Below are 25,742 nucleotides of genomic sequence, written 5' to 3' on the forward strand. Positions count from 1 at the left end.
GCTGCAGCAGGTTCTCGTTTCCATGGTGACGGCGCCGCGTCGGGCCTGGGTTCGCATCAGAAGCCGCCCCCATGGAGGAGTCGTTTCCCACCGTCTTGCTGCCCGGCGAAGCCGAAGCCTTGGTGCAGACACTGAAAGTTTTTCAGCTGAAGGATATCGGGGACCACGGGTATGAGGGGAGGCGGTAGAAGCCCCTGGGAGATTGGGGGGGGGGGAGGAGGAGCAGAGGAGGAACACCTTGCAGCTCACCCTAGCAGGGAAGACCTACGTGGCCTGGTCCGGCCCCCCCCGCGCCGCCCAGGGCCAGATGCCGCAGCAGACGGACCTCTGTGACCCCCAGGTAGGTAGGTAGGTAGGGCGGGGAAGGACCCCAGCGGCCCACCCCCCGCCTCCAACCCTTGAGAGCAGTTGCCAGTCGGGGTAGGCAATGCTGAGGTAGAACGAGGCCGTTTGTTTGACTCCGGGTTCATATCATATGAACCTCCCCTCGATGTGTTCAGCCTTTATCAGGTTCAGGTTCTGCGGCACGACCAGTGGGCGACATATGAATCATATGTCGCCCACTGGTCGTGCCGCAGAACCTGCACCTGAGAAAGGCTGAACACATCGAGGCCGAAAGGCTGCCCCTTGGTGTGCCCTGTCAAAGCAGAGAAACTACTGGCCCTGCTGCCCCTGAGACTCCTTAAGGCTGCCACCTTTCCTTTCTGGCAGGGCTCCTGGGTGCCCTTTCATAGATTTATCAGAAGCATAAATTCAACGGGTGCATGTCTGTGCTGCATGTTACCAGCTGAACTTCTGCTTGCAATACAGCTGCTAAATGTATGTATTTATTTTTCAGATGTATAAATTGCCCTTCGACTTATTCTTATGCCTGTGAGGCAGGATAACAGCAAAGGAGTCCGGCGGGGGGGGGGGTTGAAAGAGCCCATTCATTTTATTTATTTATTTATTTAATGTATTTTTATACTGGCCAAAACTTGCATCTCTGGGTGGTTTAAATCATTTTAAAACATTTAAACAATTAAAATTTAATGCATCCTCCTTTCTTCACTCAGAAAAGTAGAAAATATGGGGGCAAATCCACTTTTGTACCAGTCTTCGCCCACCATGATTGCAAATAGTAGTGGGCCAGTTCAGATGACTCAGTCCCATCCCCAGCACGTGTCAAGAGCACATCCATCAGGATATTCTCCACAGATATCCTCCACAGGATATTCATCCACAGACATGGCATGTCCCTTTATCACAGGTACAGGGCTCAAATGGCCCCTTAACATGTGCTCCAGACACTTCTTGAAACAAGTATCTGAAGCACAGATTTGCTTGTACAGGAGCCATTCAGATGAATACGCCCCCCACCACCACACTCACACACACACACACACACACACACACACACACAAGGAATGTGCTGGAAGAGCTTTGGGATACCCTTAGAGGATGTCATGATGGGTGTGCTCTTGGTATTCCTTTTCCTATTCCCTTCCTATTCAAATGTGCTGGGAACTGTATCATCCAAACCAGTCCAGTGGTAAGGAGTACTAATCAGCATGATGAACACTAAATATTTATGTCCTGAGAGGAAGAAGTGGGTTCTGCTCATACCTTTCCGTTGTTGGGCCTTAAAAACCAGAAGCAGAACCCACCTGAGGGTCAATAGTTTGAAAGTTGCTCTTCCAGGGAGTGACTACCGTAGGCAAAATGATTCTTTCAGGCTGGAATTGTCCTTAATTGTGCAGGTCTGTGATTGTAGAGAAGAGATGGGGCAGTAGTCCAGGGTAGATTTGAAGTAGTAACTGCTCTCACCCTGCTTTCCAGGTGGCTGCGGCAACATGAGTATGTTGAGAAGCTGAATATGCAGGCTATACTGAGTGCTTCTGCTGGGGAGGAGCAGTTGCTCACTGAGTTTCTGGTGAATTATGCCAAGGTAATGACTGCATTCACCTCTGATCCAACAAGGAAACCATTTGGCCTGTAACATAGGCTGGCTATGTACTCAGTGGGAAAGGCTATATTCTTATGAACTGTGTTTTATTTGGTACTCTTGAATGGTGATGCAAGATAGTTTCTTCTGTCCAGTTTATGTGTACAGGCATATTTATACACACAAATGCATAATCATGCACACTTGTATTCCAAATAAATTAACAACTAGTCCCACTTTAATCACAGATGCAAATACTCACTACAGTTCATAAACTAACAGGATGGAAAACAATGTACTTATGAATCACATAGTAAGTACCCTAATTGTGACTATATCAGGATGGTTAACGTTATTAGGAATATGACTAATCTAATCAACTTTGATGATGCACCCTAAGGTCACATGCTAAATATAGTTATTTGGAAGTAAATTCGAGTGAAATCAATGGGATCTATTGCCCAGTAAATATGTTTAGGCTCCGGATGTAAGAAAAACAAGGGTATATATTCCTTACAGAGTAGTATGTGCCTTCATTCCTTATTGTTTGAAGTGAAATGAGAAAAAGCCTTATGCCTGAAAAATAACTGTTTATCTGTGTGAATATAACCACCAGAGGAAAATTTCAGTTCTCAATTTTCCTCGCATTTAATGCTAACTCTAGTTTTACAGTCAATATTTAAACTCACATTAAGACCTCACTAAGGCCCAGTTTTTCTGTCTAGGTCTCCACTCTCATTGAGGAATTGATCACTGTGGAGATCTGGAAGCAGAAGATCTTCCCTATAATGTGCAGGCTAGAGGATTTCAAACCAAAAAGCACCTTCCCCATATACCTAGTGGTAAGTATGGGGAAATGTTGCAAATCTGCACAACCTTCACTATGTATAACCTGGAATGCTCTGCAGAATGGGTTCACAACATGATGCTTTGGCTTCAATTGGTTAGCTTGGTCTGGTTACTTTGTGTGCAGAATTATCACTACTAAGGGAACTTGTGCAGTATTAGCTTACCAGTCTTTTCCAGATCAGTTTCTATATGAGCAAGGTGTCCCTGTTCCAAAGGCAATAGCTCGTTTGGGTATAAATGGAAGAATATTTCTTGTTCTGAATACAGATAACCAGTTACATTCTGGATTCTAGAATGTAATGATCTATTCTGATCATAACAATCTCCACAGGTCAAGGTTCAGTATCATCTACAATACTGATTTGTGGCTTTTGTCTCAGAAACTGTACTTTCAGCCACATCAGCCATTGCTTGCTCTCTTGTGTTCTGGCATGCAGAACACCAGAGAGCATTAAACTGCATTTATATAATTCAAGCTGTATTATATTCTCTTTGTTTTAGCTGCGTCATGAAGCTTCAATTATTAATCTCTTGGAGACCGTGTTTTTTCACAAGGTAAGTAGCAGTTTTAGGCTGTTAAGTCAAAGGTCATAAACAAAAAATCCCAATTGATAATTTCAGTCACTTCAGATGAATTCTCTGAATTAGAAACCTCTTGGTACAATAAAATGGTGCAGGGAATAATTATTGTCATGAGTTCTTTATTCCTTCTAATTCCCGAATTTCAAATTTTAAATAAAGAAGGCTTGAAAGCTTTTAACATTTTATTATATGAAAATGGTTTAAACCACTTCTGATACAAACTGATTTGCATCCCATCCTGTCTCATGATTTGGTCTGTAAATGATTTCATCTACCTGAACCTCAATTTCTTCGTCTAGAACATGTTCAGAATGAGTCACATATTGACTAGTGTCACATGTATGGAAGGACATTTCACTTGTGCGCAAAGGGGAAGTGTGATTTTAATTATCTCCCCTTTCCTCTGTTACCCCCAATGCTCCCCACCAAATATGTCACTGAAGGTCCCCCAATCCTAAGGGCAGAACCAATGGACTTCCCACCCTGATTCTTCCCTTGAACTTCTTGAATCCTTCCCCAACTGAGGGACTTCCAGACCTGGGCCCATGACAAGGCTTAACTCTGGCCAAGCCTCCTAATTTTCCCCTTGTGGGAAATCCCTTTGGATCATCATCATCAATTTTATTACAGCCATTGGCCAGCAAAAATAGAAGTAACAAATATGTCCAATACAACAATAAATCCCTTTGGATCGATTTGTTCACCCACCCAGGAAATTTCTCTGCTAAGCCAGTAGCACAGTATAACCCTGTTTTCCCCTGCTTTTGCTCTAATCAACATTTTGGCCTATAGTAGAATGAAACCAGATGTTAGCCAAGCCTTTGGACATACATACTTTTGCTGACATGGTCCAACAGGAGAGTTTTTTGGATGAGGAAGGAACTCATTTAATCCTGACACTGGGAACTGCATTTTCTGTGGCGAATGATACACAATAGCAAGCTTGACATACCTTCTGGAGTATGACAAAAGCTACTTTAAAAATTATCTTGTAATTTGCCTTCATTGTGGAAGACTGTTTCCATTCCTGCTGTAGAATTCAGCAGTTGTTTTATATACAGGAAATTTGTGAATCAGCAGAAGATACCATTCTGGACTTGATAGATTATACCCATAGGAAGCTGACCCTTCTAGCAGCTCGAAATGCCAGTGGGAAGATACCACATGAACAGAAGCTTCAGCCTGAGGATCTGGCCAATGCTTCATCAATGCAGGTAGGTAAAAGGCACGGCCTCCTAGTTCTAGCTGACCTCTTTGGATGGAAGGACAGCTCATGGCCAACCCAAGTGGTTTTGACACCCAAGTGGGAAATCAAAATGCTGCTCCCTCACTTAAAAATATAACATTTACCAAAACGATGATTTCAAAATGGTATAATTAACTCACAGTTCACTCTACACTAGATTAAAAGTCACATGAGTTCACCATTACTGATGCAATTGGAATGCATTGTAGAACAGGCTCCCACTCAAAGCAGCAGCAACCAATGTGTCTGTGATCAATCTCACACACACACACACACGCACACGTAAAATGGCCTGCAGTTTTCAAGCATATTAACATCTTGAGGCCTTTTACACAACCAGGGGTGGCGGGCAGGGGGATAGTGAGGGAAGACTGGGTCCACCTCACCTTCCCCGCAGATGATGAAGTAAATGTTGCTGGGAGCGTGGATCTCCGGAGGCACGTCCCAGCCTCTAGATATCCCTCAATGCACCACGCAACAAGCACAGTGCATTGGGGGATTCCCCCAGGAGATGGGCGCTCTAGGCCCATCTAGCAAGCAGCCCGAACACACACACAATCCTAGCACTCATGTTAAGGGTGTGGTCACAGCCTTGAACCCTAGCTAACAGCCAGGTTATGGAGCCAGGTTTGTTAGTGCAGCATGGATCCCAACGGTTCTCATGGGCAGCCAAGCTCAGGCTTAGCTGCCTGAGCCTGGGCTTGGCTGCTCGTGAGAACAGCCATCTTATGTCACTGTGAGTCTTTTCCTAGCTCTGTGAGGTCTCATGGCCAATGTTGTTCAACAGGAGAGTTTTCTTGTATTTTCCAGGACATTGCTACTTTTTTCCCAGGGTTTTGATTTTTTTCCGGCATAGTCTGGGTGAGGTCTGGAACCTACCTACAAAAATGGCATGTTTCTATCTTTTGTGGTTTGGTATGGGAGCTATCTTGATGTCTTATTTCACTGTTGACTCTAATCTTTTTCTAGTTCTATGAGTCTCATTCCCCATGCTTTCCAATGGGAGATTTTTTTCCCCTTCAGATTTTGGGTTTTTTTGTTAGCCTGGGCAAAGTCTGTAACCTGTGTGTGAAAATTGCTTGTTTCTCTCTTTTATGATTCATTCTGGGAGTTTTCATATCAGTCAGTGAGGCCCAAGCACTTTATATTATAGATATATAACATTTAATAGTTTGCTACCTGAAGTAGCCTGTCTCATTTTACCTGATGGTAGGATCTGGAAGAACTATAGTGTCTACAAAGATCTGAAGTGGTCTGTGTTTTCATGGGCTTTTTGTATCTATGACCAAATTTTCATTCATATTTCAAAGTCCAAAGGTCAGGAATCACTACTCTGTGTGATACTGATGATTTCCAGAGTTTCCCCATCACCTGGTATCTCTGTTAAATTTGCAATGTCTTCCCTGGGAATAAGCTGCTCTAACACCTTTCTTGCTGGAAGGAATGCAGCAGTCAACCTCTAGCTAGGTTCATTCACAGTCTTTCTTCCAGTTGCAACGTAACTAAGATTTTTTTTGTATTGTGCTATGACAGAGCCTGATCAGTATTATCCTTCTTAGCTGTTCTGTCACTTGAAGCTACACTTGCTATGAATTTGACTTAGATATCTGGGATCTGGGTAAAGGAATAGCAATCTATCCACCATCTTATCTTGCAGTTGCCATCTCCTTGCAAATCCTTCACCTTCTGATTATTAGACACAGAATCAGCTCACATAAGTATGTATTGTTTACCCTGAGCTTGAGAACATGATTTTAGAAGCTGTTTTTCCCACTAGAAGCTGGCAATATTGGGGTGTGTTTGAGCCTTAGCTGTATATTTGGAAAACTGAAATCAGCACACTTGTGTGGTATGACTTTTTTCTTTCTTTCAGGAGTTAAAGAAGCAAGCTGAATTAATGGAATTTGAGATCTCATTGAGAGCCTTGTCTGTGTTCCGTTTCATCACTGATCAGATAGAGAGGTATGTTCAGTTTTCATGGGAAAACTGAGGTAAGCACTTAGAAGTTAGAAATTTCTTTTTAAGTCCTTGGTCTGGAAAAAAAAATCATGGGAGGAGAGCTGGTCTTGTGGTAGCAAGCATCCATTGCCCCCTTTGCTGAGCAGGTTTCACCCTGGTTTACATTTAAATGAGAGACTACATGTGAGCTCTGTAAGAGATTCTCCTTAGAAGAGCATCTGTATGCTTGCATGAAGAAGGTTCCAAGTTCCCTCCGTGGCATCTGCAGATAGGGCTGAGAGAGTTTCCTGCTTACAGTCCTAGAGAAGCTCCTTCCAGTCTGTGTAGACAATACTGAGCTAGATGGACCAATGGTCTGACTTGGTAGAATACAGCTTCCTATGTTCTTATGTCTTCAAGGTGGAAAGCTTCATTTCTGGCTTCTGCTATAATTAGGAAAAGGATATGTGAATCTTCACATTGGTATTAATATCACAACATTTTAATGACATCTTGATCCAAATGAAAGTGGCTTCTGTGTATTAATTGGCTAACAGTGTTAATCATTTGAAGTATGCACTCAATGAAATTTCGTGGAGTACCAGTCCTGATACACTGAGTATGACAATATTAATTTTGGCACTAATACCCCCGACTATGGATTTCCTATTATTGGTGACCAGTTGTGAGCTCCTTGATATTTTATCTTTTCACTTATCATTTGCACTTTTACATAATAACTAAAATGCTCTGAACCTTCAACCAGTGTTTAATTGCTATATAATATAAAAATGGCACCTTCAATATATCATTTTTCTTTATTATCTGCTTTGTCAGTTTGCCTGTGAGTGCTGTAACAAGGATGTTAAATACCCACAACTTTCCATGTCTTTTGGTACAGTTGGTAGAGCATTGTCCATGGAGCTGCCGGGAAGAAGGTATTTATGATGGATAGATATTTTCCCCATCAAAGAGCACTGGTGTTCCCAATACTAAAATAGACCACTGAAAATTGCCATTGTTCCAGTTTATTGGGACAGGTTAGATTTAAAAGAAATTACTTTGTTCCTGTTGATAGCTCTCTTTCTGTTATCTCAGGGATAAAGAGTTCCTAATCCCAGGGTCCTCTCTTGTTTGTGGGCTGAGCTTCAGACTCAGAATAGCCTAAAAATCTCATTGATAAACCTTCACATTGTCTTCTTTTTTGCCTGTTTGGGTAATGTGCTGACATTGACATGATGTGCTGACATTGTTATGTCCAGTAAATGCTTTTTGTGTCCTATCTTCTCTCATGTTCTGAAAACTATGTCACTGTGTATATTTAGCACTTTAAAAAATAGCTCATCCAAACAATAGCCCACAATCATGAGCAGAGGAAGTGTGTATGTACAGAAGATGTGCAAAGATTAGTACAAAGATGCTAAGGGACAAACTGAAATGAACCTAAATTTAACTACAGCACTGGTGTAGTCGTACACTAAGCTTCAACAAAGTCTGAGCTTCCATGACTGTAATTGAGGCTTCTTTTTTCTTTGCTTTGGGAAATCACATTCTGTTAACTACAGAATGTAGCTCTTCTCTGTACTGCTCATGTGTTTATATTAAAGATGTGCTCTTCCTGGGATATGCTGTTTTGACCTGAAGAGGGAGCTTAAAGTTCACAGCCTCTGGAACAGAATCTTAAGAGAGCCACCAAGCAAGAATTACGTTGATGGTAATTCAGTTGTCCAGAATTGTAAAAGGAGGCTACAGTGGGAATGTATAGCCAAATTGTTAAGTTGTTAGAACTGTTAAATTGTTTAGGGCCATGTGACATGGGTATTTTGTGACTGGAAGTCTCAATATATATATTTTCTTTCTGATAGGGCCAGCTTTGGATCAGGGCTGTGGCACAGGTTTTTCCTCAAGTCTTTTTCTCAAGTCTTAGTCATAGGTTTTTTCTCAAGTCACTGATTGCCCAACTTAAATGCCCTTGAGTTTTGTGCTCTTAAGTTTTTTCCTGCATGGCTAATAATAACAACTTGCAGGGGGGCAATTTGGATCAGGGCACAAAGAAGTCCTTCAGTCTGTGATTTCAAAAAAAATGGCAGGAAAAGTATCTGAAATGCACACACTGGAAGAGACTGGACTATACAGCTTGTGAAAACCAGAAAGTTTTCTTGCTTGTTTGTTCATTCATTCATTCATCCATTCATTCATGCTATTACATTTATAGCCTGTTTTTCTTCTATCAAGAAATGATAGAAGAACTCAAGGTGACATACACGGAGTTCCCAGGCAAGCCACACATCATCCAGAACTGCTTAGCTTCAGCAAAGTGGCTGTATCATGTATTGAAGAGAAATAACTTTGTAGCTTTAGTTCTGCACAAGGAAACCCCCATCAGAGGCTTCTTACTCTCCTTACAGAGCCAAAAAAGTATTCCCTTAATCATTATGCCCCTGGAATACTTCATGAAGGAATAGAACATGAACTAGACATGAGCAAAGGTGCAAACTGTACAGTACTGATAATCCCCATTTTCACTGGGGTGGATATTGCTATATTCTCTTCATGCTAATATAGTCACACTTACATGAACAACATTTCATCCTTTATGGCCTAGAGACTTTCTCTGCTAAATCTAAATTTATTTGTTTGACAAAACTGTTTCTGGTAATAAATATATCTGTCACTCTTTCTCTTTCTGTTTTAATGTCCCCTCTTTTCTTTTTCTAGGAAAGCTGAAGAAGTTTGAGAATGGGGCATGGTATGTCGTGCCACATGAAGACTGTGTCAAGATGACTAAGTTGGACGGGCAAGTGTGGATTGCTCTCTACAATCTCCTCCTTAGCACAGAATGCCAGCGCAAGTACAACTTCAACAACTTCAACAAAAGCCAGCTCCTGAAGGTAAAGGACTGCAGGAGGTGAACACTCAGTGTGTGGGCTTTTCACCATTGCTTAGTTTGGCATGTTTAGATATATGTGCACTGTTATTGCTTTAAACATTAGAGCAGCATCCAAGATGAGTAATGGGTGACACTTCATCAGATAACCCATCACAACTGGGACTCAAATAAGGCAGTGAGCCTTAATTAGACTAATTTCTAGATTAAATAACTAAAGCTACTAATTTTAATGGGTAGGAGTGTCTAGCCACCTAATGGCACAGCAGGGAAGTAATTTGCCTAGGGAGAAAGAGGTTGTTGGTTCAAATCCCTGCTGGTATGTTTCCCAGAATATAGGAAACACCTATATCAGGCAGCAGCGATATAGGAAGATGCTGAAAGGCATCGTCTCATACAACACAGGAGGTGGCAATGGTAAACCCCACCTGTATTCTGCCAAAGAAAACCACAGGGCTCTGTGGGCGCCAGGAGTTGACACCGACTCAACAGCACAGCATTACTTTAGGAGTGTATGTTAAGGGATATTTTTGTTCTATGTGTTACTATAGCTGTACTAGAGGTTGGAAAAGAAAATATTGATGCTGGCCTTTCCTGTTAGTAATATGAGCAAGCTTTTGTTATGTTTTAAGTTATCTTTCATTTCTCTCTTTATCTCTGAAATATTGAGAGTTTGATGATTGGCAAACACATTTAAATTGAAATGATTAATCTGTTATAAGGTAGATGATTACTAAAAATTCTTTAATCAGTTTACAATACTGTAACGGCAGCCTGTAAAGGTTTACTTTCAGGTAACTCACATTAAATTTGGGACTTGTTTCATTAGTTCTCAGGTAAATTCTCATAAGGTTGTCCTAAACAAAATTCTTCTGCAGTTATTAAACCTTGCCACACAATTGCTGAAAGCATTCCACAAGCACATTTTGACTGCTGTACAATACCCCCATACAGCTGGCTGCTCATTGACAATTGTGCAATCATCCCTGTGCCATTGAGCTGTCCCTCAACTATATCGTTGAGATGTCCCTATGTGTCCCTACAACTGTACCCATGTTTGGTTCATATTGGTCCAGGCATTGTGAAGTTGATGGGGAAACACACACACACACACACATACAGAATGCTGGGTGATCTCATAAGCTAACTTAAGGAAAAGAAGGTTAAAAAAATGATTGTGCAGGAAGGCCCTCAATCTGGATGGCAGTGGATTAAACTAGAGGAGAAACTCCTTTTGTCCTATCTCCCCTAGAGCTAAAATTCAGAACCAGCAGAATAAAGAATTATGGCAAGTTTCCATGAATGTAATTATGGATGCAGACTAAAAAGCAGGTGTTTCAATTCCCTGACTGCTAGTCCATTAGTGTAATGTGGGAACTGAAGGGTTGTTTGTTTATATGTGCTCTGCCATTTGGGCACAGAAAGGTAACAGTTACAAACTTCCTACAGCTGTCTCAACTGATGGCCTAATTGCTGTTTTTAATATGATGCTTTCAGCTGTTTGTATTGTCGTTTCCCATTTTTGTTGAGCAGTGGAGACTCACTAATGCCAGATTAATTGTTTTGCTTAAACAGCAACCAGATCTAAGAGGGAAATTACAGTACTGCCTTTGTCTCTTTTAATCAATATTTTCATTTTGCTTAACATTTTGCCTTGTCATCATCTTTGGGTTTAGCTTCGTGCCTTCCTGACTGATGTCCTCATTGACCAGTTCCCGAATCTTGTGGAGATGCAGAGATTCCTAAGCCATCTTGCTGTGAATGATCCTGCTCCACCCAAGAAAGATCTTATACTAGAGCAGGTATAGACAGAATACTATTACTTTCTTACTAGCTTACTCATATCTGTGACTCAGTTTCGCTTGATTTTTTTAAAAACTAGATATACAATTGCAGGTTTTACCAGAGATCAAAGAAAGAGTATGCCCCATTTTGCTTAGGTCGAATACAGTAATATAAAGTACATGCATTAGAACAACACTGATCTTGAATTGGAAGCATAACAGCTTTTGGCATATTTTTATGCCACAATGATCTGTGTTGCATCCTGCAGTGTGGAGCTCTGGCCTCCATTGATCCCACAATGCACCACGTGACATGCATGATGCAATGGAGGATTCCCCCAGGAGATGGGTGGACTGGGCACCTGTCTCTGTGTCCACTGAGGTTAAACCTAGCCCCAGCAAACACGTGATCCAGTAGCCCATGTTAAGGGAGCACTCACTCCCTTAACCTCGGGTAACAGCTGGGCTGAAAAGCCAGGTTAGGCAGCGTTGCCCGGATCACAAACTAGCTTGGACATATAGTGCATTTATAAGGACAAAAGTTAAAATCAAAACACATGCCCCTTGCTTCACAGTTCTCACTCAGACCTTCTGGATCACAAATCAACTTAAGCATAGTACATTTGTAAAATAATATTGTTTGTTTATTTATATGTTAACAGTTAGCTCCACTTCCACTAGGTGTTAAGTGCTCTGTAGACAGAGATAACTCTTTCTGGAGGCTGTACTGAAGTAGGGAAAATCACACTCAAAATCAATGAATTGACCAATTTACTTCATATTAAATACATAGAGCCCTCCCATACTGCTTCTGTGCTCAGTATCAAAGCTCTAAGCCAAGCCATTCCAGGAGATCTAAAGGGCGGGGTAAAAAGGAGAGAGCTTTACCCTTATGAAGGCAAGGGCAAATTCCTCCACATGGGGGTGGAATTATGATCCAGGAGGGAGCTTCAGTTCCTCAAGTTTTTGTAATTTTCTGTGATGAAACAAGCCACTTATAAGACTTTTAAATGTTTTTAAATTAATAATAGATTGCCCAATCCATTTCAAATTGAATATACATAGCCCTCCCACCCTGCCCTACATCTGTGTCCAAAATCAAAGCCCTATGGCAAACCATTCCGTAAACATACAAAGCAAGAGGGGTGGGGAATGATCATACAATAGAAACCCCATATCTTGCATTGCTGGCACTGAGGACAAGGCAGGCACAGGCTCAGCACATCAGTAGGTGGAGGCAAGGAAGTATATGGCAGAGGGTGTGCACAGTGCTCTGGTGGGCAGCCAGCGTTGGCTACTCTACCTCCTTTCTTCTCTACTGCCTGCAAGCAGCCTGCCAGCCCACACTGGAGAGCTTCAGGGAAGCCAGCAGAGAGGCCTCTTGAAGGCCTGCCCACTCACCCAACAGCTGATAGTCAGGTGGGAGGAGCTGTAACAGGCAGCCTGCCACAGTGCACAGGAGCTTCCTGATGATGGCCAGCCCCATCCTTTTGGCATGCTGGGCACAGAGGAGGCATTCCACACCAGCTGTGGGGTGGGGAGGCAGGCGCGCTGGGGTCCTCCAGGAGAGAGAGGCCACCAGGGCCACAGACCTGGGCCCCAAGGTCTGGGCCTAACGGTGCCTCTGATCACCCCTTTCATATTAAAGAACATTGACAGTTACTCTACCTTTTTGGTAGCAGCAGAGTTCTTGTCTCATCCTGCAGCAACCAGAGTGTAAGCCAAGCTTCAAGTCTAGTGTTCCAGCCAAATAATCATAGGACTTCTTTTACAAATTGTGCCATTATAATCTCTGCTTCAAAAGTAGCTGATCAGAAAATTTACACTTTTTGCTTTTTAATCAGCCTTCTTTATACAGTAACATCTGATTGGCTTATGAAGCAATCAGCTGTGGATTTTCAGAACTGAGGGTGTCATAACAGTTGATTGGAGACTGAGAAGGGGAATGAAGAAAAGCTGTACCATCTATATTGCTTTATTTTAGTGCAATGATAATATTGCTGAGATTAGGTAATCAATCTGATGTTAGAAGTGGGGGTGGCTTTATAGCCAGAATGAAAATAGAAGGCATATTCAAAGAGTTCCTTTAGGAAAAGCATATTCAGATGATTTGGAGCTTCTTCTGGGGATGACTTGAGAGCAATAAGATATTAGAGGCAGCTATGGACCAATTCCTAATTGAATCAGAATTAAAGCATTTGAGCATGGAGGCTCTGTATGCAAACATCTTTATACTTGTCAACAGGTATCAGTATTATACAACACAGACAAGCCTCAAGGCAATGGATATGAGGGGAAGCCGTAGAAAAGAGAGGTGGAATAACTGTGGCAAAAGTTGGTGACAATTTTGGCAGTGTGGAATGTAAAGACTCCTTGAATTGATCATGTAGAGCAGGGATTCTCAACGTTGGGTCCCTAGATGTTATTGGACTTCAACTCTCATAATCCCCAGCCCCAGTGGCCTTTGGTTGGGGATCATGGGAGTCTCCAAGAACATCTGGGGACCCAGCGTTGAGAATCCCTGATGTAGAGGACTGCGGGGTGAACTAAAAACTGCTGGATCCCATTTTGTGTTTGAACTCCAAAATGTTGAGCAGTCCTTCTTCTCTTAGATTACATTGGTACCTATAAAAAGAGTCAGCATCCTGAGAGAGCTGTAGAAAACAAGCTGTAGCTATGCTGTACTCACCCTGGCAAAGGGATGCTTCCTAACAAGCCATGAGCTCCCCCATTGTCTTTATGCCAAGCAATAATAAAAAGGCCTTTTTCCATTCCTTGCTCTCCACAGAGCAGTCTTTCACTGTTGATCTCTGCACTGCTATTTTTACTCAGCAGGGGCAACAGCTCTTTTGAAACAGCAGCTTTTTCTCTGGAGCCAGAACTTTGTCACAGCTGTCCTGTCCTTGCCCAGAATTTTCAGTCATATTTGAAAGCCCACGCCTGGGTGTTCCTTTCCAGAGAACTGACAAATTACATATAGTTCTATTTTAAATAAACTCTTGACTATGTGGCAGATTTTTGAGACCTATCCGATCCAAATTCCAGGCTAGATTTCTCCTCATCCATCTTAATCTTACATTATAGGTGATCTGTTTCTAAACACTCACTTCAGTAGTATTGAGGTGTTGAGTTTTGTGACATCCTGAATGCTGCAAACAAATCAAGAAATTGTTGTAAATATGTGATTATAGAAAACTTCTGTACAGGTGTCTAATCCATTTATGATTATAAAAATCAAATGGGAAAATATTAAGTATTTGATATACTGGTGGAGCGATACGCATAATGGATCTATACCAAATTCTTCTCTCCAGACCTTTTTATTGCATAGATTAAAAACAAATTTTAAAACTACAAATAAAGAACAGACATTTCAACGTACAGATGTCAACTTCAGTGTTCCATGTCTCACTGTTTAAAATCCACACTCTTGTATCCCAGATACTCTCTCTAAACCTAATCAGGCACCTGATTAGAACATGAAAAAGTGGGGGAGAAGGGGAAGGTGGAAATTGATGACTTACAGTTTTGCCTACTTACCAGTAACTCTGACAGAAAAGTGGGGGGAAGGGGGTGTAAACTAAATTACTGCTTACACTGAAGTTGATGTCTGTATGTTGAAACATCTGTCCTTTATTTGTAGTTTTTAATTTTTATTGTAATCTACGCACTTAAAAGGTCTGGAGAGAAAAAATGTAAGAGGTTCTCGAATCAGTCACTATCAGTAGATTTCCTGCGTCCTGTTGACACCAGGAAGCTTGTGCAGTTGGTCTGCAACAGAATTGCTGGAAGTTGCTTAACCAAATAACACAGCTCAGTTAAGGGGGAGACAGGCAGCCAATTATTTATTTATTTATTTATTTATTTATTTATTTATTAAAAATTTCTTGTATACCGCCTCCTCCCAAGACTCTAGGCAGTGAACAATAACAATAGCAATAATTTTTTAAAAAAATTAAAGGGCAAAAGCCTGGCAAAAAAGGTAGGTCTTGAGAAGGGCCTTAAAAGCCACTAAGTTGGGGGCTGAATGAATCTAGTGGGGAAGGGTGTTCCAAATAAGATGGGCAGCCATAGAGAAGGCCCTCCTACAGGCCCAGGCACCACGCACTGCACCAGGGCCCAGGCCACTAAGGAGGGCCAGCTGAGAAGACCTCAGGATGCAATACAGCCAGCCGAGGGAGATGATCCCGGAGATATACAGGTGCTAAGCCCATAAGGGGTTTGTAGGTGAGAACCAGCACTTTAAATTGGACTCGGAAGTGAACAGGCAACCTGCATTGCTGCCATAAAAGAGGTGTAACACTATCAAATTTATGGCCACCCATGAGGAGGCGGGCCACTGCATTCTGGACTTCTTGTTGTTGTTGTTGTTATTTCAATTTCTATACTGCCCTTCCAAAAATGGCTCAGGGCGGTTTACACAGAGAAATAACAAATAAATAAGATGGCTCCCTGTCCCCAAAGGGCTCACATTCTAAAACGAAACATAAGATAGACACCAGCAATAGTCACTGGAAGTACTGTGCTGGGGTGGATAGGGCCAGTTACTCTCCCCCTACTTAATAAAGAGAATCACCATGGTAAAAGGTGCCTCTTTGCCCAGTTAGCAGGGGCTAACTAGTTGAAGCTTCTGAATTGTTTTCAAGGGCAACCCTAGGTAAAGCGTGTTACAGTAATCCAAGCGAGAGGTAACAAAGGCATGAGTTACTGTTGCCAGGGCCTGCCGGATGAGAAAAGGCTGCAACTGGAGAACCAGCTGAAGCTGGCCAAAGGCACCCCTGGCCACGGCCTCCACCTGCTGTTCAAGCAGGAGCCATGAGTCCAGAAGGACCCCCAGATCACGAATCGTCTTTCTCAAGGGATGCACAACCCTGTCAAGAGGTAAACTCACACACGGCAATTGGCCAGATTGCAAACTGAACAAGAGCAACTCAGTCTTGGAGGGATTAAGCCTGAGTTTGTTTTGGCCCATCCAGGTCCTGATAGCCTCTAGGCACTGAGCCAGCACATGAATGGCTTCATATGTTTGGGCAGGGGTAGAGATATAAAGCTGAGTATCATCAGCATATTGATGAAAACTTACCCCAAACCAATGGATGACCAGGCCCAGTGGCTTCATGTAGATGTTAAAGAGAACGGGAGCAAGGACCAAGCCCTGTGGAACCCCACAAGAAAGGGGCCAGGGTGCCAAACACTGACCCCAAATTGACACCGACTGGAATCGCCGAGTGAGATAGGACCAGAACCACTGAAGAACAGTGTTCCCAAGGCCCAGCCCACTTAGGCATTTCAGAAGGATAGTATGGCCCATGGTATCGAAAGCCACTGAGTGATCAAGAATTACCAAGAGAGGTGCGCTTCCCACATCAAAGTTACAATAAAGGTCCTCCAGTAGGGCGAATAATGCCATTTCAGTGCTGTGCTGTGGCTTGAAACCCGACTGGCAAGGGTCCAGAAAATCATTTTCCTCCAGGACTCTCATAAACTGAGCACACAACACCTTCTCCAAAATCTTACGAAGAAAAGATTGGAGATTGGATGATAGTTATCCAGATTGTCAGGGTTGAGAGAAGGCTTCTTCAGGAGGGAGTAGACCACCGCCTCTTTTAGGCTGATGGAACAAACCCCTCCCAAAGAGAAGAATTAACTGTCTCCTGAAGCTAGGGAAGAACATTCTCCCTCGCAGCCCTAACGAGCCAGGAGTGGCAGGGGGCCAGGCTAGAGGTTGCTGTGCCCATGTTGGCAAGAATCCTGTCCATGTTGTCAGCCTCAACAAACTCAAAGATCCCAGATAGTATCACAAGACCCAGCCTCTATTACCTCAATGGATAATGAGCAATTGGAGTCCAACTCTGACTGAAGGCAAGCAACTTTATCAGGGGAAAACCTGGCAAACATGTCACAGCAGCCAGATGAAAGATCACCAGAATCATCCCTTCCCAGCAAAGAGTGGGTGATTCGGAAAAGGGTCGCCAGATGGGAATCTGCTGATGCAATATGCATGGAGAAATGAGCAGATTTTGCCATCCTTGTGTACTCCCAAACATGGGCAAGCAACCATGCTTGGTCAGCTTCTGTCTTAGTATTCCTCCAGCAGCGCTCTAGGCATCTTTAGCTCGCTTCATCTCTTGAAATTGTCAGACACGATTCAGCACATCTATGGTAGAACACCCTCCTAAAAGAGGTCTACCTGGTCTCATCACTGTTTATCTTTTGGTGAACAGTAAAGACTTCGGTTAGGTGAAAATATACTATCTTGTCTGCTCCTACTTTGGTGTTCTGGAGTTCTAGAACTGCCGTGGTTTTATATTGGCTTTGTTTGTGTTTTTAATTATTGTTAAAAAAAAATGTTGATTACATTTTAAACTACACTAAAGCTCTTCAGATGGAAAGGCAGAATAAAAATATTATAAGTGGATAAATAAAGTCAACACCTCCACAGATGAAGGGATTACTGGATCCAGCACAGGTAGCATAGTATAGCTAGGTATTTCTTTTGCAAAATGCAATGCCACTCTGTTCCTCTTTTCTTTGCAAAATTTAGCATAACATTTTGTAACCAGCAATAATCAGTGGAAAGTTGTTGGATTATTGTGACCTAGGAGCAAAGGTGATGCTGGCATGGTATTTCTGGTAGGAAAGCAACAGTTTGTATAAGGGAAAATTCAAGCAGAAATGTTTAATAAAACAGACAAGTATAAGTAATGCAGCAACTAAAAGAATACATGCTGTTAAACATTCATGATTCCAGTCTGACTGTCCAGGAAAAAAAGAAACTGACAACTTAAAAGAATTATACTGAAGTTTCTTCTGCTTGGCTTTTGTCCATCCTCTCTAATAAAAGCCTTGGTGTCCGTCCGTGGACGGACACCAAGCGTGTGTCCGTGCCTCCCTCGGCTGTTCTGAGCATGCGCGGAGCACATGCGCAGAACGGCCGAAGCAGAACCGGAGACAGGCACCAGGCGGCCATGTTTGCTGTTTTGCCGCCACGGGGAGGGAAGAAGCGGCTGCGGCAGCCGCAGGGAACCCGCAGGGAGGCCAAAGGCACCACCACGGTGAGGGAAGAAGTGGCTGCGGCAGCCGCAGGGAACCAGAGGCGGCGGCGGTTCCAGGCCACCCGCGGGCGGCAGAAGAGCAAAGACGGCAGCAGCTGGCCCGCCAACGGCAACGGGGAGGGCAGAAGTAAGCCCATGTAATTCCCGCCGCCGACCGTCCTCCCGCCCTCCTAGCTGCCCAAGTCTCGCTCCCCGACATGCCCATCAGACCAGGCCGCCCCGGCCGCCCGGGGCAGCTTCGCAAGGGAGTGCAACGCAACCACCCCACCTCTCCAGCGTGCAATTCTACCCGCCCCCCTCCACACACACGTGTGTGCTGATGGCTCATCATCACTGCCCCCTCCTCGCCCCGACCCCTGCGGGGCAACAAGGGCAGAGGAAGCCCGTCCGCCCTTACTGTTCGCAACGGCGCGCTCTGGAGGCAGCAGCTTGCAAGGCGCGCTGGCCGAATCCTCTCCTGGGCGGCAGCGCAGAGTCCTCTCCTCTCCTTCTACTCTCCCTCTGCCTTCAAGCGGACTTTTCCTCCCTCCTTGCACGGGAAGCCATGGCCCCCAACCAGACGTGCTGCGAGGCGGCAACTTCGCGGGGGGAGAGGAGGCGGGCGGGGGCGCCTCTCACCCCAGCCAGCACCGCCGATCCACGCGCACGCACCCCAAGACACGCATCTTGCCCCCTTTCTTTTTATAGAATTCCACTCATAGCAGATAAAATCAAGAGTTCCCTAAGCAATTAGTGGTTAGGTCCCTGTGGAAGTAAGTACCTTTCGAAGTAGTTTTGACATATAGGGAAAAAAGTGAGAATAAACCAGAGATTTATTGAATATGGGGAGGGAGAATCAGCCTTCAATAAGATTGGAACATATTTGATTTATCTCTTGGGTGCAACTGGATTTACTGTTTGCTATCTTCAAAAAAGGTGAGAATGAGTGCCAAACTACATGTGATGCAAAAGATCTGTGAAAAGAATGCAGTCGCCCACTCTCTATTTGTTTGGGGCATGGCTTTACCGCTGCCTCATTCAAAGAAGGCACAATAAGGCCATTTCTTGCAGCAGATTGGCTGAGGTAGGCGGGGGGGTGGGTCTTTGGCTGACTACAGATACACACTCCGGCTTCCCTTCCTCAGTCCATTAAGAGCACCAACCCCCTCCCTTCTGTCCCTAGATGCAGTGTGGGTTTTACTGGTGGCCCTTATTGAGGGCCGGGAAGGAACTTTTTGTCCCCTGCAAAAAAACCACAGAGGGAATGGAAAATTAGAACAGGGTGAAGGAAAACAAAGACAGAGAGACAGACAGAGAGAGACAGACAGACAAAAAGAAAAACAGACAGCAAAAGACAAAACAAGGAATGAGAGAGGGAGACAGAACAACAGAGAAAAGAAAAGTAATAAAGAAGGAAAAAGAGAGAAGAGAGAGATAGGAAAGAAAAGAACAAAATAAAGAGAGAGGAAGGGGGGGGGAAGATAAAAATGAAGAAAAAAGGGAGAAAAAACATAGAAAAAGGGAAAACACACACACACACAAAACCAAAGAACATGCCCATTATAGAAAGAAGAGAGAAAAAGATAACGTAGAGAATAAAACATATAAAAAACAAAAAAAGAGAGAAGGAAAAGGAAGGAAAGGAAAGAAACGAAGAGAGACAGGGACACACAAACACACACAGAATATATATATGAAGAAAGCTTAAAGGGGGAAAAGAAAGCTAGCGCCCGTTATTATAACAGGCTTAAAAATACTAGTTGTTACATAAAGCTGTTTCATGTTCCTTCAGAAGCGTCCATGTTCAAAGATATCCTTAACTGTTATCATTCGTGCACACACACTTCCTGCTTTCCCCCTCTGAAGTGAGTTGAACTTATTGCCTCCAGATGTATTGCCTCCAGATGCATGCCCCAGGAATTATTATGGATCCCTTGCTTGAGATAGATGCAGCTTTCATTTCATTGTTGTCTTGACAGGTTCCTGTAATCTGGGACAGGGTTGTCAAAGAAAATTCTGGGAAATGGCAAGCAATTACCAAGCATCAGGTAAACACATTTAGCCCTTCAGAGGAGGAGCTGAGAAGCCAGGCTTGCAGGTAAGACTTTCCTAAGCTTAGATTTGTACTGTGTCAATGTTTCTATTGTAGAATAGTCTTTGTTATTTGTTATTTCTATTGTAGAATAGTCTTTGCCACTAGATGCACAGAACCAATCTGAAACCAATCTAAATCCGTCACAACATACCTACAGTGGCAGTTGCTTGTGTCTCCTTTGTTTTCCTTTTTTAAATTGTGAGCCCCTTTGGGACAAGAAAGCATTCTGATTTATTTTAGTATGTGAACTGCTTTGTGGTTATTATTATTATTTTAATTGTTGTTGTTGTTGAAAAGCAGTGTATAAATATTACTACTAATAATGATAATTTTTTTTAAAAAATGTAAGAATAGCTAGATCAATGTGATCCTTCTTAATATCAATGAGCCATAACAGATGGTGAGATAAGTTTCCAGATCAGGCCAGCTTCTCTGAACTGGACGCAAAGAGAAGTTGGCTCCCTGTCACAAAGCCACCTCACCAGGTGTCTCACCTGGTTTTGCCCTTGAATCCTGATACTTCACACAATCCTCACTGATTCGGCAGGAGCTAGGCCTGACTGATTATTTTTCTTTCTTCTTACAATCACTCTTTTATTGCAATGCAGTGCAATTAGCAATATCCAAAGCAAAAAAGTTCCTATAGAATTAGGAAATTCTACAAGTAGGTCCATCAGAACTTTTCTTACCTAAATTCCTTCACTTCTAGTTCATTAAACTTCTCTATTCCCAGTTTGCTAGTGTTTCTGAATACCAGTTCAGTATTTCTGGTATATGGAACTCTCTGGAAACAGTCTTTTCTGTGATGTGATGGCTTTGTGTATACAGCTTATAGTAGCACAAAGTGCTTATGACACCATTTTAACTCAAGATTTGGAATGAGATACACTTTGCATGCATCTCTTCTTAACTAGCTAACAGCTCCCTTAAATGCCACTTGGTATTCCATTATATAGGATTTCAGTATGAGATGTATAGGTCCAGTCTCATGGTAAAGGGTAGATGGGACTGGGCAGATCATAGGGTTGTCTGCTGTTGTGGTCCTTTCTGAAGCCTGCTTTCTGTCTTAAATCAGATGGGCACAAACATACAACCTAGATGTGATGGAAGCTCTGGTCCCAGACAAGCCAAAATGTGGAATGTGCGGGTCTGAGGCAGCAAAGCGCTGCTCTCATTGCCGGAATGAATGGTATTGCAGACGGTAAGCACCCCTTACCTCAGAGGTTCTCTGTGCTGTCCTGAGCCCTTTGCTGGGCAGCTCATCTAACAACTTGTGACAGTTGCCCTGTGAAAACCCAGAGATGCCTGTGAAAGTGGAAGTCATTCTTTTGAAGTCTGTGTTGTAAACACTCTTGTCATTTTACTGGCTTTTGCTTGATGCAGAGGGGCTATTCTTACGATCACAAAAATCGGGCTAGGAAAATCCTAGCCCGATTTTTGTGATAGTTAGAACCACCGGGCTCGCAGCCGAGCCCGGTGGTTCCGGAGCAGCTAACCCGCTCCTGTAGCCCACCTCTTAGCCTGGGTTTGCGGAGCGAACGCTCCGCAAACCCAGGCTAATTGCTCGTGAGTAGCCGCACCGTGGCTCTGCGCCGCGGCTACTTGTGAGTAGACCCCCGGACGGGAGGCTTAAAAGCAGCCTCCCGGCTCAGGGGTCTCCCAAGTATGCCCTGCATGCTCGCGCAGGGCATATTGGGGCTTCCAGGGGCCAAGCTCCCCAGCCCCCGCCGGCTCCGTCTCGGAGCTGGCCATCGCTTAGCCCGCTCTTCCCGCTCAGCAAATGGAACCAGGTCTCACGGATCATTAGCTGTGGAATTTAACTGGTACTGTTACGCTGCCTCCAGTTGTCCAGGGGCCCGCAGTACACCTTGGATTCTGGTTTCCTTTGGAAGGAGAGTCATTGCAGACTGACAGCATGACTTTGTAGTGTTTGGTTTATTTACACAAATATAGAGCTTACTGGGAGGGAATACTTCTTAGAAGTCAGCATTCAGCAACAGGTTACATCAGAGAGGCCAGACCTCTGCATCCTGAGATGCTACAGCTCCCTGACTTGTCTGCTCCATTCCAGGTTCTTTCTCTGAAAATCCTTCATTGAGTCCCTCCCTAGCAGCCCCCTACTCTTTTTCCTCTGGGTAACACAAGCCCTGCATGGGAGGAGGGAAAGGCAAGCAGAGATGTCACCTTCAGTCCCTTTTTTGAAGTGGGTCCTACCTGCTTTTTGCCAGACCCATCATTGTGTTGTTCATTCAGATTAGTCGGAGTTATTAGGAACACATCTTCTGGCTTCTTTGCTGATTACCGAGGGATTTGTTTACAAAACAATAGCCAGCCAGTAACCATTCCCATTCCCACTACTGTACAAACCTCTAACTAAGATTACTGCAGCAAATTATTCCCCATTAATGTGCATTGGAATCAGTTTTTCCAGGCAGTTTTGTCAGCAAACCAGAGTAGGAGCAAACTATTAATAACAATGAGGCGTTTCACACGATTGGTGTGAAGTGCCATTCAGAGTAGTGCAGCCCGCTCTCTCCGCACAAGGGCAGGGAGCTGTCCCTGGGCAGCCGGATCAGCACACGACTGCTGGCTCCGTGACTGCCACGGTAGGGCCAGCAGGGATCGTGGGACAGTCGGCCCCCGAAAGTTCCAGAATGCCCCACGCAAGTGCGCGGGGCATTCTGGAGAGACCCTGGGGCCGGGAGGCTTGTTTCAGCCTCCCGGCAGGGGTCTCCTCATGTGTTGCCGCAGAGCCGCTCCACGGCAGCACACGATCAACAAAACGATCAACAAAAACATTTAAGTTTTTGAGGTTTGCTGCCAGGAGCTGTGCAGCTCCCGTGGCAGCAGACATCCCGGGGAAATCGGACTAGGCTCCCTTAGCCCGATTTCCCGTGGCCGTGAAAATAGCTTCAATGGCATTTACATAGGGCTTTTTCCTTAAAGCTCAGGGCAGTTCACACATGTTAAGGGTATTCACACAACCAGGAGGCGGGGAGGGTGGGCAGGCAGGGGGAAGGCTGCACAAACCTTACTCCCCCCCCCCCCCAGATGATCACTCAACAGTGGTGGGAGTGCAGTCTGCGCTCCCACATGATCTATGCTGCTACATGCAGTGTGAATCTCCGGAGGCTGGGACAATACGTCCCAGCCTCTAGGTATCCCATAATGCACCACAAAAGAGCGTGGTGCATTGGGGGGTATTCCTGTGAGGCGGGCGCTCTAGACACCCGAATCTGTGCCTCCTTGGGCTGCATGCAGCCCTCCCTCTCTCTCTCTCATCCATCCATTTATGTGTGGGCATGAGAACAACAGAAATTCAAACCTTCTCATAGTGCCCTTCTCCCAATTGTATATGCTTATAGATTCAGCCTATGAATGAAGAAAAATATTTCTGGGCTGTTTCAGTCCTTGACAATTATATTGAAAGTCAAACTACATGTTATGTGTAGTTTGTTAAGAGAGCAAAGAGGCGCCTTTTAAAAGTGGTGATTCTCTTTATTTATTGGGGGAGAGCAACTGGCCTTATCCATCCCCAGCACAGCATCCCTCCAGTGGCTGTTGCTGGTGTCTGTCTTATATTTCTTTTTTAGATTGTGAGGCCTTTGGGGGATGGAGCTATTTTATTTATTTATTTATTTATACCTATGTAAACCACTTTGGGAGCTTTTGTTGAAAAGCGGTATATAAATATTTGTTGTATACGTTTTTATATTTGTATTATGTTAAGCGCATTACTTAATGTTGCTGATGTGCTTATTTCTTCTAAACTTCACAGCAGCTGGATCTGGCCTCCTCCCCCCACCAGAGGTGCTCTTACCCCTGGACTTTGGGTCCAGGGCCTCCACACCGCCTGGGGCCCCCCAAATCCTCTCTAGTCTGTCCTGGGTTTTGGGGTTGCCACACTGTGCTGCGGGCCTGTGCTGTGCTGGGCAGCCAAGTATGATTGTGATCTGCACCAGGTGCTTTAGGGAGATTGGGAAAACAAATGTGTGGGATGGGGAAATAATTAATTTGCATGTTGAAATGTTTCTGCTAATGAATATCTGCAGGAATATACCTGTTTTATATTCTTACATTATTGTGAATTCAGTCGCTGTTTGTGCCCTCAAAAACCTATGAGTTTAAAATACTACATGTGTCACAGAGTGTGTGGGTAGGGGGAAGATGCTTAAATTGAAGTGGGGGGGGCAAGTTCCAAAATTACCTAGGTGCACCTCTGCGCCCCACAGAACAGGACCATGGTGGAGAATAGGGGGACTTTAACCTTACTTCTGCCATGATCCCAATCTGGATCAGGGACCCCTCAATTACTATTTGCCAAGAGAGAGAAAAGTTCCCATTGACACCAATGCCTCAATTCAACTGCTGCTTAGTTTAAAAGAAGCAACAAAATCAACATTAAACACATGCTTAATGTAACATGTTGAGGTGAGACTCACAATCAGGGAGGGGAGCCGTAAGGGGGCTTACGAGGAGAGCGGTTTAGCCCACTCTCCCCGCAGATGATCGGAAGGCAGCCCTGGGTGGCCGGATTGGCTGCCCACACAACTGCCGGCTCCATCACAGAGCCGGCGGGGGCCACAGGGATCAGGGACCGCGTGGCCCCTGGAAGTTCCAGGATGCCTCACGCGAGCACGCAGGGCATCCTGGAGAGACCCCCGAGCCCGGGAGGCTGCTTGCAGCCTCCCAGTCGGGGGTCTACTTGTGCGTTGCCATGTGCTGCGGCAACACACGAGCAAAAAGACGAGGTTCAGAGCACTCGCTCCGTTAATCTCAGCTAAGGGGAGGGGTATTTAGGACGGCTAGCTGCTGAGAGCCACGCAGCTCCCGTTGCAGCACACGATCGCCCAAAAGCAGGCTAGGCTCTCTTAGCCTGCTTTTGGGCAATCATGAGAATCACCTCGTTGTTTGACATGCAGATTGAGAGTCAAACCATGGGAGAACAAGTCTATCAATGACTACTAGTCTTGATGATAATAGAATACCTCCAGCCTCAGAGGCAGAGTGCCTCTAAATACCAGTTGCAGGGGAGCAACAGCAGGAGAGAGGGCATGCCTTCACTTCTTGTCTGTGGGCTTCCCAGAGGCATCTGGTGGGCCACTGTGTGAAACAGGATGCTGGACTAGATAGGCTTTGGATCTGATCCAGGCCTGTCATGCATATATGATGCTAAAATAATCATTAGGGCTTCCATACTTTTAAAAAAAAATACATCAACCACAGGGGGACCCAGTCAGGACTAGAGCACATGAGGAGGAATAGTTAACTCCTTCCCTCCATGCTGCTGCTGTCCCCATGACAATCATGCCCCTGAAGCTGCTATTAGCCCTAAGAGGGAAGTTCCAACATGTGACTTGACCCTGACAGTAGAGGGTCAGCATCATCAGTTCCAGCTTCCTC

The 25,742-nt window shown here is 44.3% G+C and overlaps 1 protein-coding gene across 3 annotated transcripts in view; it reads left to right on the forward strand.

The window, feature by feature from the left end:
* Positions 1–25,742, forward strand: part of ZMYND10 (zinc finger MYND-type containing 10) — a 29,454-nt gene continuing 3,712 nt past the window's right edge. Inside the window, exons 1-11 of one of the 3 annotated variants that reach the window (XM_053292840.1) lie at positions 2–169; positions 1,819–1,927; positions 2,650–2,766; positions 3,275–3,328; positions 4,417–4,569; positions 6,475–6,563; positions 7,377–7,477; positions 9,258–9,430; positions 11,103–11,228; positions 20,224–20,342; positions 21,415–21,540. In XM_053292840.1, coding sequence (XP_053148815.1) covers positions 72–169; positions 1,819–1,927; positions 2,650–2,766; positions 3,275–3,328; positions 4,417–4,569; positions 6,475–6,563; positions 7,377–7,477; positions 9,258–9,430; positions 11,103–11,228; positions 20,224–20,342; positions 21,415–21,540 — 1,265 coding nt within the window. In that variant the 5' untranslated portion in view covers positions 2–71. Of the gene's footprint in view, positions 170–191; positions 341–1,818; positions 1,928–2,649; positions 2,767–3,274; positions 3,329–4,416; positions 4,570–6,474; positions 6,564–7,376; positions 7,478–9,257; positions 9,431–11,102; positions 11,229–20,223; positions 20,343–21,414; positions 21,541–25,742 lie in introns of those variants that run through there. The other 2 variants (XM_053292842.1, XM_053292841.1) reach the window with 2 other exon arrangements.

The sequence above is a fragment of the Hemicordylus capensis genome, chromosome 2 (assembly GCF_027244095.1).
Source record: "Hemicordylus capensis ecotype Gifberg chromosome 2, rHemCap1.1.pri, whole genome shotgun sequence".
In the NCBI taxonomy this organism is placed as follows: domain Eukaryota; kingdom Metazoa; phylum Chordata; class Lepidosauria; order Squamata; family Cordylidae; genus Hemicordylus; species Hemicordylus capensis.